General features: G+C 35.9%; 1 protein-coding gene across 6 annotated transcripts in view; it reads right to left on the bottom strand.

Moving 5' to 3' along the window:
• Window positions 1-637: 637 nt before the first annotated feature.
• trip6 (thyroid hormone receptor interactor 6) overlaps window positions 638-16,593 on the bottom strand; it is a 24,253-nt gene continuing 8,297 nt past the window's right edge. The window contains exons 1-11 of one of the 6 annotated variants that reach the window (XM_051115149.1): window positions 12,017-12,078; window positions 11,498-11,560; window positions 10,015-10,228; window positions 8,353-8,516; window positions 7,881-7,985; window positions 6,772-7,335; window positions 5,337-5,430; window positions 5,069-5,238; window positions 4,787-4,965; window positions 4,466-4,586; window positions 638-2,034 (exon numbers count right to left, since the gene is read on the bottom strand). In XM_051115149.1, the coding sequence (XP_050971106.1) occupies window positions 1,903-2,034; window positions 4,466-4,586; window positions 4,787-4,965; window positions 5,069-5,238; window positions 5,337-5,430; window positions 6,772-7,335; window positions 7,881-7,985; window positions 8,353-8,516; window positions 10,015-10,219 (1,734 nt within the window). In that variant the 5' untranslated portion in view covers window positions 10,220-10,228; window positions 11,498-11,560; window positions 12,017-12,078 and the 3' untranslated portion in view covers window positions 638-1,902. The other 5 variants (XM_051115154.1, XM_051115150.1, XM_051115151.1 and 2 more) reach the window with 5 other exon arrangements.

Here is a 16,593-nt window from a genome sequence, read left to right as displayed (position 1 = left end):
AATACTGTTCCAGTACAGAGAGTGTAACTTAGACTTTTATGCACAATATGCTATAAAATATTTCTAATATGCATAATATTAGGACTGATTTCCAGTGATAACATGGTTAAAGTTTAATTTACATTGAAAAACCTGTATAGAGGTTTTGTGTTGACCTTGCAGCAGTGTCACTGGATTGCTGTCTGTAATAAAGTGTGATCAGGGGAAGTGTGTTTATGTGTGATTGCCTCAATGGGATGCAATACAAATAGCAAAAACACACTAAAAACTTTTTGTCAGTTTTTTCCTTTCACAGTTCATCAAATCATAAATCAGAACAACAGTCAGTACAAACTAAGTCAACAGATATTTGCAGTAAAAACTGATGGATTTATAAAGCTGATCTTTTTTTCTCCCTATAATCAACATTGTGAAAAAAAAGCACACTCATCCAAATGTGCCCTGAAATAAACTGGCATTTTAAAAAGCAAATCAGCCATTAAAAATCAGCCAGACTGTGCAGTACCAGGGCACTTTATCAATTAGCAATCATCTGCAATGACAGGTTCAGACAAAGTTTTTTGACCAGATGGACACCATGCTGCAATAATCTTACAAAATATTGCAGACCAATCAATAAATAAAGCATGCAACCATCTGAACCACTTTATGCTTTTAGTTTCTAGATAATTGTAACTATTTGTCAGCGCAAACACGCACTTTATTATTCCGCTTCAAACAATCAACACCTTATTTGAAACCTTTTTATATAATGACATTAAGCAATGGATGCTTGCTGCTACACATTATCCAAATAACACAATTAAAAATGCATTTGACAAAATAAAGCAGAAAAGAGATGTAAAAAAAAATAAAGCCAATCAGTAACAATCTCCACATAAGAGTCAGATGTGTAACTATATCTAATACATACTTTACCTCCTTGTAAACTTCATACTTGACCATTTACCTTCTGTTAGTCAACAAAATTGCGACTAAGTTCCTCGATGTTATAAGAAATGTCCTATTTCTAATGAGAAGCCACCTAGTAGATTCCTTTCCCTAATCGCTCTCTATTTCTCATTATTCAAACTCCTTGAAAATGATCCACCCTGCTGCCAAAACCAAACTTTACTGCAGCTATTCAGCTTTGCACAATGAAACTGATCCAACATACACCTGTCAAAAGATTTCCTTCATTGAAGTGGTCATTAAATACACTGATCCTTTATTCCTACCTGACAACACCTGTCTTGTAACGACTGAGCTAGAAAAAGCAGGGAAAACAGAACAAAACAGCTGCCCGTGTTAAACTTTTCCCACCTTTTACCAGAATTATCATTAGCATCCTGATGAACGTAATGATAATAAACTAATATCAAGTCAGTAAATGAAATACAGTAATAATATCCTTCAACAATCATGATTTCAAGTATTAAAATAATGAGCATTGGATATTCAAGAAAAAAAAAAGAGATGATCTGAAATGGGGACATTGTGAAGTGACCCCAACTGCCAGCAGAATTGGGGCGTTATTTGAGGAAACTGACTGTTAACTATATTTCCATTAGAGGTTATAATTTTGGTGTTGTAAAAGCGACTGCTTCTCTAAAGACAGAAATGCACCCTGTTCACGAGACTCACATTTTGTATGAAGGATTATAAACACCATCGTAATTCATTCACCACCTGTTTTTCTATATTCTTGAGGAAACGGCTTTCCAGTGAAACTACTCTAAGCGCAAGAGCTATTTTTATTTCTCTTCAGCTCTATGCTAACCTGAGAGGGACGTCTTCATATTATTTGTGCGATCAACAGGTAAAGTCAAGGATGGAAGAAAATCCAGGTGGTGGATGTTCAGATAGTGGTACATTCTTAAGAATAACCATGAAGAGAGAAAAGGGAACAGAGTGACGGGGGCATTAGCAGTCAGTGGAGATTTTGGCAGAGAGATCTTGGATGCGACGGGCGCTGCAGCCTTTGCACAGAATGTGTCCGTCCAGGGGATAGCAGCCTCTTCCCTCGCCCTCTGAAGAGAGGAGAAGACCACAATCCTGCAACACAAACAGTTTTTTTTAGCACTCATTTAGTCTATTTCACTAATTATGGATTCAGAATTTTATTTTTGAAACTAGGACTGTCAAACGATTAATCACTTTAGTTTGTGTGTATTTATATATATATATATATATATATATATATATATACACACACACACACACACATACATACACATACATAATTACACACACATATATTAGGAAAACTTTTATTTTGTAAGTGATTAATCAATTAATGTTTTGACAGCCCTATTTGTAACAATCTCATAGCATTTTTCATGCAATTGCAACTGCAGTGTAAATGCATTCATGCCACCTATGAGCTATGAGATTTAACAATTAGTGAATCCATCTAAAATATTCCACTTCAAAAATCTTCTTCGTCAGCTCTGCAGTTTGCAGTGCAAAGATGGTTTGTGTTAATGCTGATGCATTTGATTGGTCTTTTTATTTTAATTTGAAGGGATAGTCCACCCTAAAATGAAAATTACTCCTTGATTTACTCACCTTCAAGCCATCCTAGGTGTATATGACTTTCTTCTTTTTGATGAATACAATCAGTCACGTTAAAAATATATATTGTGGCTCTTCCAAGCTTTAAAATGGCAGTGAATGGCTGTTGAGACTTTGAAACCCAATAAAATGCATCCATCCATCATAAAAAGTACTCCACATGGCTCTGAGGGGTTAATAAAGGCTTCTGAAAAGAATTGATGTGTTTTTGTAAGAAAAATATCAATATTTGCATATTTTTTTAACCGTAATCTCCAAGTCCAACCAAGTTTTGTTTACAGCAAAGAAAAATCACTCTTCTATTGGTTTATATTAAAATCCTCCAACATTTTTCTTTATAAATCCTAGTTTTGTACTTCCCATTCGTGAATGGTGTGTTGTTTTGCTCTCTCCACTGTGTTTCTGCGTTCACCACCGTATTTACCCATGCTCTACGTCATGCGCTGGAACACCGCTCTCTCATGAATGCGTGTACCAACAGTTAGAGGAAACTAGAAATATGTTTTTTTTTTCCCCTCACACAATTGCACATCAACTCACTCCAGAGCCGTTTTTACTTCAAAATCTCAACAGCCATTCACTGCCATTATAAAGCTTGAAAAAGCCAGGACATTTTTTTTTAATATACCTCCAATTGTATTTGAGTGAAAGAAGAAAGTCACATACACCTAGGATGGCTTGGGGGCGAGTAAAACATAAGGAAATTTTCTTTTTTGGGTGAACTATTCCTTGAATTAAGGCAATAAACTACACGCAGTCCCATTGTTTTTAACTGACCAGACACTGGTCTATTATTCTTATAATATATATATATTTTTAATTAATTTTCATAATTATGGCTAATTTATCTATTTTAATTTATCATTTATGACTTGACTTCTTTCAGAACATTGGAAATAAACACACAAAATATATTCTTAAAGGGATAGTTCACCCAAAAATGAAAATTTGATGTTTATCTGCTTACCCCCAGGGCATCCAAGATGTAGGTGACTTTGTTTCTACGCAAGCGCCGGAAGCGATCTGCGCTTATACGTCACTTATTGTTTACACTTTGCACGGAGATCGCATCCACAACTTGTCACACGCCAGATGCTGTGCAAGCGCTCAGGACAGTAGGACATAGTGGTGAATCAGAGGAAAAAAAAATGATATAAATACTGTTCAGTTTCTCGCACAAACTGATCGTTTCATGTCTTAGGACATCACTGTATCATCATGAGTCACAGGGTTTAATTTGTTTTTGTTTGTGCATGTTTTTTTTTTTACTCTCAAAGATTTGGTAGCCATTGACTGCCATTATATGACTGACAGACTACAGTGGTTTGAGTTAAAAATCTTCGTTTGTGTTCTACTGAAGAAACAAAGCCACCTACATCTTTGATGCCCTGGGGGTAAGCAGATGAATATCAAATTTTCATTTTTGGGTGAACTATCCCTTTAAGTGCGTATTTTATTCATATTTATCTACTTGCGTCTGTAGATTTCAATTGCAATACATAAAGGCATTTTTCTCAAATTGAGTTTTTTTTTTTCTTATGCACTAAGCCATCTTTATTTCAGCAGCACTAGTAAATACAAGTTTCCACCTATAATCCAATTTATATTCTGAAGGTGTTTACAGAGAGGTCTGTTCATAAATCATTTGCATGATAGATACTTAACATTTTATGCCTAAAAAAAAACTGTGAAAATAAATACTTTTCTTTTTTTTTTTTAATTTATTACCCTACTTATAATAACCCTACTCATATATAATTTTTTTTCAGTATTGCAGACCCATAAATGCAACTGCAATTTTACAAGCATGTTTAAAATAATCCACTCTCAAAGTGAGATTACATTGCATCAATAATTCAACAATAATTCAACTGCAGGTGGCAGCCTGGCATGAAAGTCGGAAAATTCTTACCTCACAAACATAGCAGTTAACATGGAAACTGCGATCCAGTGCAACAATCCTCACTGTCTCCTCCTGCCCAGGCTCTGGCATTATGGGCTTGCCACATACTGAGCAGCGGGGGGCAAACTTCCTGTTCAAAGCAGCAGCAAACAAGGTTTTAATAATAAAATCCATGCAGTAACTAGTATGACATTTGGTAGAGCCTCATATCTATTAAAAAAAAAGCCAAGACTTAGTGTGGGGAATTCCACTATCTGCATTTAATTGTTTATTAATAGAAACAGAGATTTCACACCACACAGAAACCGAAAAAAAGAAGCTGTTGAGTACCTGTGAAAGTCCTCAATACAGTGGATCTGAGATGTGGCATCCACAGTAAAAGGCACTCCATCCAAGCAACAGCCGCAAACCACACATGAGAAACAGCGAGGGTGGTAAGCCTTTCCCATCGCCCTCAGGATCCGGTCTAGGATGGGCTCAGAGCATTTCGAACAGCGCTCAAGTGTGCTCTGTGAGCAAAGAGGAAGAACAAATTATAAGAGTTATTATAACTGTAGAAAGAAAACATACAATAAAGGGCAGTAGAGAAGATGACAGATAAACAGAACTTACTATGTAGCAGCTCTCGCAGTAGCTCTTCCTGTCTAGTGCATAGAAGGGCTGGCCTCTCAGACGGGCATGACAGGTGATACAGGTGAAACACTCCACATGAAACACCTGCTCCATAGCGATACAGCCACTGCCATCTCCCAGAACATTATCTCCACACCGAGCACATCGACCTGACAGAGAAAATTGGAGAGAGAGAGATCCATGACTGTCATTGTTACACATAAAATAAGCAAAAGCACATCAGGGAATATAAAATATTGGAACATACCAAAATATTCCTCAGTAGGGGGATGATTCATATCATACACCAACTTCTTGGTGAGTCGATCCAACTCTTCCTCTGGATGTGGTGCTGCCACCTGCTGGCAAAACATGGAAAAACACTGATAAGTATACCAGACATATAAAACATTTTTGTTGGTTTTATCATTCTTATACAAATGCATTCTTAATACAATCTCATATTTTTTGTAGAGTCAAAACACTTAATTGCATTGTACACTTGTAGTGTACTTCAAATCTTAAAAGCAATTTTTAAAGAATAAACTGTACTGCATATAAAAAATATTTTAAATGTACTAACCAGCAACTTCATCACTACAAATGTGTAATTAAACATATTTAAATACAAGTTTCAATAGAAAATACATTATTTTAATTTACCATAAAGGCTTGTAAACAATTTCACAGACAAAAAAGCAATTATGAAATTTAAGATTAAATTTACATATTAAGATATTATATTCTTATGTCCTATTTAAGTGGGTCGGAGCACTTTAAAAATTTTAGCTAACTGAATTTAACGTGAATGTAAACTATAATACATTTCATTTCATTTCAAAGAAGGACAAATCATATTTTATATTTATTTTTTAAATGTATTTTTTGAGGGATCTCCACAACCATCAAGCCACAAATATAAAAATCTAAAAATAAAATATAAAATAAAAATATAAAAAAAAACAAAAAACAAAACAAACAAACAAAAAAAACCCCAGCATTTTCTTAAATCGAAAATATTGTTTATTTTTATGTTATCAAGTCAGTAAATAAATATGGAAGCCTGTTTGTGTCACTGAATACAAAAATAAAAAAGGTAATTGCGACTTCTCACAATTCTGACTTTTTTCCTCAGAATTCCGAGAATTGCTAGTTAGAATTTTAGAAAAGTTAGAATTGTGAGATATAAACTCAACTCTGACATTTTTTCTTCACAATTGCAAGATATAAACTCGCAATTCTGATTTTTTTTTCTTAGAACTGTAAGATATAGACTCGCAATTTTGACTTATAAAGTCCAATTTTAAATAAACTCAATTCTGAGAAAAAAAAAGTCTTTGAAATATAAATACTAACTTTTTTTGAGAATTGTGACTCTCACAATTCTGAATTTATATCCCACAATTCTGAGAAAAAAGTTAGAATTGCAAGATGTAAATTCACAATTGCAAGAAAAAAAGTCTTCATTATGAGATAAAAATTCGCAATTACCTTTTTTATTTTTTATTAAGTGGCAGAAATGGTCTTCACTTTATAAAGGACAATTCACATACAATGAATAAAAATAATAATAAAAAAATTTCTAAGGCTAGCTTTTTCTTCTTTGTAAATGACACTAAAAATCCTGTTTATTTTAAAGAAAGTTCCCATCTCTGCTACAACTTGACAAACAAGCATCAACCCCACCAACAAACAAGTCTCACCTTGCTAGATTGATATGCCGACACTTGGTCTTGACTCTTTTTCACCGGCGGTCCCTGGCTGGCTCTTCCTCCTGACATATTACCTGATCCCCCCTTATAGGCAGCTGGATCTCCATGGGGTTCTTGTACAGGAGGTGGAGGCGGTGGGTACCAGGCCTGTCCCTGTGGCTCATAATGTGGCCGTTCTTGCTGAGGGGGACGAGAGGCATGCTGACGGGGTGGTGGCGGGGTGTAAGCTTGCTCTGCCTGTCGGCCGCTTTGTGAATAGGTGACGGGCTGAGCCGTTTTCACCTGTACGGTGAAGCGTGGACCAGTAGGGGTAGAGGCGGTGGTGTAGGAGGCAGGCACCGGTTGTGGGTAAGGTTTGTGGACGGAAGAGGCGGCCGAAGAGTAAACATATTCTGGCTGAGGGGTAGAGGTGTAAGGTGGGGCGGGGTGGTACTGGTTTTGGAGTGGAGGGGGGTAGCCCATTGAGGGCCTGCTTGATGGTGGAGCCCCCATTTGGTTAGGAGGGTTATAGCGGTCAATAGGGAGGTGCTTGCTGTAAGGCACATTGTCATACAACTGTTGAAACAAAATTAGAAAGATTTTTATTTTTGCATACAAAAACGTAAAACTTTCTTTTTAATTTTAAAAAGTTTTGTAAAAACAACCAAAAACAGAATCAGAACAGTTAGAATCAGTGCAACAATACCATTAATGTTTAACATTAAGCATTTTCTTTTTACATGACAATTTACAGTCTGGGAGAGCCAATGCTACTGAGTTAAAGTTATGTTGTTGTTTTTTTAATAGCTGATATCAATACCTCTGAGAGCAAGGTGGTTGATGGCCACTAAAGCCGACATATATGACATCAAGAAAAAGTAAACATTGTAATACTTCATCACACGCTGTTTACTTTCTTGATGAACAGTTCTGTCAATCATCCATAGAAGATGTGGCAGCAAAATAAAAGTCCCGCTTTCAACACATCAGTTAAAATCTGTTCAGATTTTAAACGTTGTGCAGCGTATTTCAGCCTTAACAAAGACATTTACTCACTAACATAACCGAAAGCATTACTTTTTTCTAGCATTTGTTTTAAAAGCAGTATTGGTGTTTTTTACCTGTGTGCTTGAGTTCTGAGGGTGACTGTCCAGGTCAGCCAGCATGCATGTAAGAGAGTCTATCTCTGCATCAATAGCAGAGATGTGCTTCTCTGATCCCCGATTCTGAGCAAACAACAGTGAAACACATCTCACATTTTATACATTCAAGGAACACAATGCATAAATGTGGAAAGAATGTTTTAAAAACAGATTTAGGGGATAGTTTAACCAAAAATGAAAATTCTGTCATCATTTACACACCCTCATGCCATTACAAACCTGTATGCTTCCCACTGACTTTTATTAAATAGACAAACAATACATTAGAAGCCAAAATGAACCGTAACAGTTTGGTTTCCAACATTCTTCAAAATATCTAGGTTTGGAAGGACATGAGGGTGAGTAAATAATGACAGAGCTTAATCCTATTTATAACAACACAACAATTCAGGCTGAAAACTGATCATTTTAACATGTGGGTATCACTGACATGAAGTTCATGGCTGGCCATGCGGGGGTTCCATGTGTGGTGGTCTTCTTTGGGCCCCTGGCCTGGAGAATAGTATCGGTCTCCTAATTGGGGAGACAAGGGGTTGTAGGTAGTAGACCCTGAGCGATCATCTTGATGTTGGTGTTGGTGTTGCATGGTTCCACCTGAGCAGACAAACATCAGATCAGTTCAAACAACAGTATTCAAACATCCGTGTCTTTAAGATCAAATTCAACAAAACAGATAATGTCATGAGCTTCAGAAAATTGCGTCTGTGTTTCACATATAACTGCATTTGTAAGGCTGACAATTTTAAACAGTTTTACTGTATTACTTAGGAAAAGCAAATGTTTGCTTTTTATTGTAATGTCAACTTCTTTGGCTATTTTTAATGGCAAAAACTAAAGATATTATTACATTATTCAATAACATAGCCTTGCATCTTGGGGGAAAAAAAAAAGTTGATTTGCCCAAAAAAAGTTAAGAGTTAAACAATATCAAACAATCATTTTTCCCCCACAACATAAGAAGGATTTCTCTAATTATTTGTTTTAGCTTCAATGGACTTATCAAAATAACAAAAGTAGTCAAATGTCTAAAGTCAAACTTAAAATCTGCAAAGAAGTGGGAAAATATATTTGAATGATCCATTCAACGTCTTAAAAATAAGTAACTTAAACCTTAAAAATAAGTTTTTTAAGTTAATCTGTAATTTTCTGTCAATGTTTGTATGATGTAGTAACCCATAGATGTGGCAGAAAACATCGGGGTCATAATTCTAAGATTGAAATCAGGATTAGGCAACATAGGCAAAATAATGTCTTTAGAATCATGACACATGTGAAAATAGGCTGAGAATTGAACAAATTCCTGTAACCTGGTTCAGAGGAAGATAGGAATCAAGTCTTTCAACACTTAAGGGATAATGCAAGACTTCTTCACCTTACAAATAGTTTTTGAAAGCAAAAATGCTATGAAAAGAGTATATATTTTAAGAAAGTGTGAGATGCATGCTAGAGCAAAGCAGGCACTGTTTTGGAATCAGCACCCCTCGTCTAGCTCCACGTGAACTCTGTGTATTCCGGTTCAACACAGTTAGGTTATTTTGAAAAACTCCCATCTTGTTTTCTCCTCCAACTACATCGCTGCAGAAGAACCGACCCAGTATTTACAAAGTGAACATGCAAAGATGATCAAACATCCTTTACATAAAAAGGTAAAACAGCAATGTAGGATGATTTTGAAGTTAGAGAGGGAAATAAAATAGGACTTTTTCGACTTACCCTAACTGTATTGAACCAGAATACACAGAGATTACGCAGAGCTAGACAAAACGAGCATTTGAAGTTAAAAAGCATATAAACTGTCATTTCTTTAAGAAAATGGTCAATCATTTTGCTAGATAAGACCTTTCTTCCTTGGCTGGGATTCTTTAGAGCCCTCTGAAGCTGCATCGAAACTGCATTTTGGAAGTTCAAACTCACAGGCACTATTAAAGTCCACTATATGGACAGAAATCCTGAAATGTTATCTTTCAATAAAGAAAATTTTTTATGACTGATAAAAGAAAGACATGAACATTTTGGATTAAAAGGGGATGAGTAAATTACTGGTAAATTTTTGTTCTGAAAAGTTGAAGTGTTACTGTTATAGGGCTCTTACCTGAAGGTCCAGTGGCCATATATCTTACAGGCATTCCATTTCCTCCCATTCCACCATTCTGGTCATACATGTTATATTTGGGCCTCTGGTCTGGCAGACCTTTCTTGGGAGGTCTGTAGAGAGCGGGGCCAGAGTGTGACATTGGTGCTGTGGCTCTATCTGGGCTACCCAGGGTTTTTGGAGGCAGCCAGTTGGGGCCAGACATACCAGGCTTCTAAAAGGACAGCAGAGAATGTAAATGATGTCACTTTCGTGTAACTTTTCTAATTTCTAGGGATCTTGTTATATATGTGCATTCTGAAGATCCCTACCACAAATCTATGATTTAAGACCCTAAGCACAGCTGTCCAAGCTTGTAAAAATGCATAACTTTAACTACACAAAACAGGTTGATGTTGGGTTTCCAGTGGCAACGCATGGTTTTCCACAATAACAATAGGTGCTAAGTTAAAAAGCAGGAAAAGGCAACCATTCTCAGCCAAAGGGGGAATTCCAGGGTTCCTTGGTTGAATTGCATTTCTCTCTCGCACATACATACAATTCCCACAGGTGCTCAGCACTTGCAATGTATTCGTTCCTCTCTCAAGTCTCCCACTGGTACAATAGCCATTGTCCCCAACACTTAATCCACAATCCTTTATCTACAGAGTCTGTCCATGAAAATAATATAGGAAATGTTGTGTAACGATCAACTTCTCATTTGAGCCATCTGGTGTCCGCTGGACAATGTCCTGTGTATCCAAGTGCTGAGGATTGTTTGTTATTATAAGCTTACGAAAACAAAGCAAATAAACCTCACAACAATATAAGAGGCTAACAAATGCTGTAAACACAATACGAAAGGATCTAATCTTAAATATTAGTATACAAACACATCCTTTGAAAATGGGCAGGAATTTTCATTTTAAGATGCTAGCTGGTTTCTAACTGGTCATTAGCCAGTTGATCAGTTATCATGTGCCCAAAAATAGTTTGACCACCTTAATATAACCAACTAGTTGCTGGTCTACCAGCTTGGACCAGATAATAACCAGCTATCACGTAACAGAACAAATGTCATCTTAAGATGGATTTTTCACCTTTGACTTTCGCTCTGGTTTCTAATCACTGTAATGAACTACATCCAAACAAATGTGTGAGTTTGCAACCAGAGAAACATCCAACCTGACCGCCTTGGATTGCACTGCAATCAGTGAAAACTCGTACTCAAAGCCGGGGATTGTTAGGCCGATGAATCACCCGTATGGCAATGTTTTTCATCGTTTAAACCCCATTCATTTACGATATATAGTGTTACTACGACTCTCGACTGCGGTAGGCAGTGTTTCATCGCAAAGTTACATCGAATGATAAAAACGCGACACTGACGCGCATGAACGTGACACGCTCAGGGTGTTTGCGTTAACGACAACTCATCTATGGCAACTTGTTCCCTGTGTTTATTGGGTTATTGAAACAATAGGACATTAACGATTTCCCGTACCTCTTGAAAACGCTGCAGACTCCCAGTCTACCGAGCATCTGCTTCGCCTCGCCTCGTTTTCATCTGCAAAATGAAATCAGCTCATGAAATGAACCGGCGAACTGCGTCCATGTGTCTGCTTTATCTAACGTTACAGGGGTTTCATTTGTAAAGTTCAGTCAATCCAGTCTCAGATGCCCCGTACACTTACCACAAAGCAGAATGTATTAACAAAACTGTTAAACATTATAAATAAACTCCCTAAACATTAGATAAAACATACACGAATAGCCTAAATCGTCCACTTTATCCGTGAGCAACATAACATCCAGTTTACAGTTTATTTGTTTGTTGGATAATGCGAATACTCCAAGTCGCCCCGGCTGATTTAACCGAGATTTTTTTTCTTCTAAAAGGAACACTCTCACACGCTGTGACTAAACACTATCAGCAAGCTGTGTTTACTTTAGGTTTGTGGCTAGCCTAATACACTTGTGAAGTACTTTTAAGTTCTCTCTCGGTTTCATTTTAGTAACCTACTTTTCCTGGAGGATCCAGCAGCGGCTGACAGAGGCCTGTGTGGAGCGGTCCAAACGCATGACGTCACATGGCACGCTGTTTTAACATTTATCCTTTACAGCAACTACGATGCATTTTTACGTTACTGTGCAGTATTTCACTAATTTAACTGAGATTAAAATCTATTTCGCTTTAATTATTTATTATGCTACTTAGATTTAATTATTCATAAAGTTACGTTTTTCTAGTGCAAAATAATACTAATACGCTACTAGTAAAATTTAAATTAATTTAACTTTAAAATGACTGTTTGAAATTAGTAACTGGTCATTAAATGTTGCATATGAAAGTTTTTTTTTAATCACATATGTGATCCTGGCACATAAGACACATAAGGGTCAGTTTTTTTTAAACTGACAATTATACATCATCTGAAGGTGAATAAATAAGCTTTCCATTGATGTATGGTTTGTTAGGATATGACAATATTAGTTCAAGATACAGCTATTTGAAAATCTGGAATCTGAGGGTGCAAAAAAAAAAAAAAAAAAAAAAAAATTGAGAAAATTAAAATTAAAAAAATTAAGATTAAAGTTGTCCAAATTACGTTTTTAGCAATGCCTATTACTATTCAAAAATTAAGTTTTGATATATTTACATTAGGAAATTTACAAAATATCTTCATGGAACATTATTTTTACTTAATACCCTAATGATTTTGGCATAAAAGAAAAATCAATCATTTTAAACCAAACAATGTATTGTTGGCTTTTGCTACAAATATACCTGTGTTCCTTATGACGAGTTTTGTGGTCCAGGGTCACATATGGGATAGATACTAGTGTCTCATAAATAAGTACTGGTACCTGCTAAAATGTAGAACTGGAATAGGTACCAGTAAGAACTGTAATACATAGGCCTAATAGCTGGAAGTGAATAATTGAACTAATTAATGTTTTGACAAATATTTGCAATTTGTTGGATAGTTATTTGTCACTGCTGGAACAGAGACTGGTAGCAAATTATTAAATAAGTAAGTAATGAAAAAATACTTGATATATGTGATTAATTTGATAGATAATTTTGATCATTTGATAGTCACATTTGGTAGCCACCTTATTTTCCCCGTAAGAGCGGTCATGGCCATTTGTAAATTTAATGGGTCTGGCTTCCAGTCTCATCCACGTCCAGCTATTTTTTTAGCTGTGCAAAATGGCTCGTTTTGCTGCTTGATATTGCAAATCGGTGTGTCTTACCTGTATTATTTTAATGTACTATCTTAATTATGAACACACTGGTTTGTAGTGCAATCAGTTTTACTGTGTACTGCACGTTGTTATTCTTCTCGTTATTTCACTATAGCGGCTAATGAAGTCTTGCCCAATAAGGTGGATAGTATCAGAAAAAAGTAATAGTACTAGCGAAAATGAATAAGATACAAGTCACTATTGGATTACTTATTAATAATTTAGAGATAAGTGCTAGTAAAAAAAAAGTTAGTTTAAAGGAATACATGTTAAATTGGCTTGCCATAGATGTCAGGGTGTTGTGGAGCGTATTTTGGGATACCCGCTGTGTGTGTCCCATATTGGAATGACATATGGTGGCAGTCCTAGTAAAGGGAGAGAGAAAGAGGGATTTATTTATCGCCTAGGGCAACTTAATCCTGGGCATATCACTTGTTCTCAAAATGAAACGGAATGTTGAGCTGTCTTCAGTTGCACTTTGATAGATGAATCTATTATTTAACCCCTGGCGCTGATTAAATCAGCCAATGCTAAAGCAACTGAATAACAATCAAAACTGTAATCTGTATGAATAACAACATGCATGTCTATTATTTTGTTCTCCAAAATCTACTTGTGTTTGGATAACAGCCTGACTCAGATCTGTAGCCCATAAGATCTGTATGTCATTTTATTATGCTGCATAATGATGGAACTATGTTTAAATATATGTGGAAACATAGGTTTGTTTCTAGTGGTTTTTCAGTGCTCCCAAAAACAAGGAGACTTTAATTTAAACCTAAATCATTTATTGTCCATAGAATACTTTTATATCACATAATAGTACATGTATTGCATATACATTAGAACAGATTTTGTGCAAAAAGTTCAAATGCAGTACAACAATATAGAAAAATGATACTTGCACTCCACTTTAAAGGGTTAGTGCAAATTCTGTCATTAAGTACTCACCCTTATGTAGTTCTAAACTAGTAAGGAAATATTTTGATGAAATCCAGGAGCTTTCTGACCCTGCATAGACAGCAATATACCACGTTCAAGCCCCATGAAGGCAGTAAGGACATTGATAAAATAGTCCATGTGACATCAGTGGTTCAACCCTAAATTTACGAAGCTATGAGAATATTTTTTGTGTGCAAAGTGACAGAATTTTTTATTTTTGGGCGAACTAACAATTTAACATCCTGCCTAGATAATATCTGCCCTCTCACCTCCAGGCCAACACGTAAAACACCCTCAGCGTCTGGCTCTGTGAAACTCTACGTGACCATCAGACTAAGCTCAAGGGCTCTTGAGAGGAAATGGCTGACCTGAACCAGTATCAGTCTCTTTCTCCTTTAGATTTTCTATTGCTAAGGTCAGTTACTACCAAGACAAGATCAGGAACACTTCAGACACCCACAGACTGTTCACAACATTCACCTCCTTCCACTCTGACATCTGATGACTGCCGACACCTGCTGCTGGTAATGCCACAGAGAGGTACAAAGTCGCTATAGAAAATTCACACTCTAACAATAGAGCTGACCATTAAATTCTGACCATACATTCACAGTATTTATCATAGGTGTTGAACAGGTTAGTTATTGCTGCTCTTCATTAAGAGATGTCTGGTATTTATAGAAGAAGTGTGAATGGTCATCATGTGAGCAGTCTAAAAGAATATTAATTGATTCAACAAGTGGATATGATCAGTGCACTTCCTTCAACAGGGATGATCAAACTCTGTCCTGGAGGGCCGGTGTCATGCAGAGTTTAGCTCCAACCCCAATTAGACACACCTGAACCAGCTAATCAAGCTCTTACTAGGCATACTCGAAACTTCCCAGGAGGTGTGTTGAGGCAAGTTGGAGCTACACCCTCCAGGACCGAGTCTGGGCAGCCCTGTCCTACCCATTAGAACCCAACGATTTGGGAAAAGTTGATTAGGCATTTTTTATAGAATTTCTTTTTTGGCAATATGTAGTTCTGTATCCCATTATTAACTCATTTCTGTGTATTTTTGTACAGGAACAAAACTGTGATGACATCTTCATATAACACATCCTACTTCTTATTCACTTTAGTAAAATTTTCTAATAATATCATTACAAAAGTTTGCTCTTGGCATAATTTTCTTCAAAAATACTTGTTGACAGCGATATGAATAGGGTATTGTTAATTGTGGGGATTTTTCTTAGATCTTTTGCTGATAATTGTTAATGTTGCATTAGGCTCTATGAATAGCTGTGTAGTGGTTATGAAAGAGGTCACTCATGACCTGAAAAATCTTACGCATTTTTAGCTGCAGACAATTCAGCAAAACATCTTGATTACTTGGCTGCTCATCTAATGTTTTCTGGCACAGCTTTTCAAGAGAAACATTGTTCTCTATATAGGGAGAACTTAAGTTGAGCTTTTCTGGGGTTCGGAATGTTAAAAATTTCTGGCTCATACATTGTTTATTTATTACATATAATATTTTTTTTAAATAAGGAAATTAAAGAAGAAATTAAAGAAATTAAAACTCTTTTTAATAATAAATTAAGACATTTATAATATAATATAAGACATTTCATCAAAGAATAGTGAAAAAAGTTTCATGTTTTCCACAAAAATATTAAGCAGCACAACTGTTTTCAGCATTGATAATAAAAATATTTTTTTTCTTGAGCACCAAATCAGCATATTAGAATGATATCTGAAGAACCATGTGAATAATGGCTGCTGAAAATTCAGATTTGCATTACAGGAATAAATTACATTTTAAAATATAGCTGCAAGCAGCGATTACCAAGGTTCAAGTACTTTAGGTGTTTAAGCACATAAGGAAAAAGACATTACATATTATTTAGTAAACCTGTAAATATCTAAATCAATTATTTAAAAAAGCAATTGTCAAATCCAGGTGATTTACCACAGAAATATGATGTTTTTAAAACTATTTATGTCCGATCTCCCTGAAACTTTGCATCCTTGTTTAGAATCACCTATTGCATGTGCTCAGTGGGTTTCATGAAGTTTTGAGTTTTTGTTTAGGCTTTATAGGCTTTTGGGTATATTTGGACAGGCCCCTTTTCTAAAGAAACCCGTTATAACTTCCCAAAGGGTAAGTTTCAACATACTATATAATAATTATTGACCTAGAGAGTCCAGAGATTTGCCGTGTTTTTTTTCCGAGACTGAGTGAAACACCTAGGACTAGTTTACAAAAGTAGGTTTTTCACATCTTCTCAATCATTTAAAAAACAGTTTGATTGACAGCAGTGGTTCTAGAGGCAATGTTGTAGATGTTCATAGATCTATCATACGCTATGAATATCGCGTGTATGTGCGGAAAACCGTGCAATGTACAATTTGCGATACCACGAC

This window comes from Labeo rohita, chromosome 7 (assembly GCF_022985175.1).
Source record: "Labeo rohita strain BAU-BD-2019 chromosome 7, IGBB_LRoh.1.0, whole genome shotgun sequence".
Taxonomy (NCBI): Eukaryota; Metazoa; Chordata; class Actinopteri; order Cypriniformes; family Cyprinidae; genus Labeo; species Labeo rohita.
This window is presented reverse-complemented; position numbering and strand designations above follow the sequence as displayed.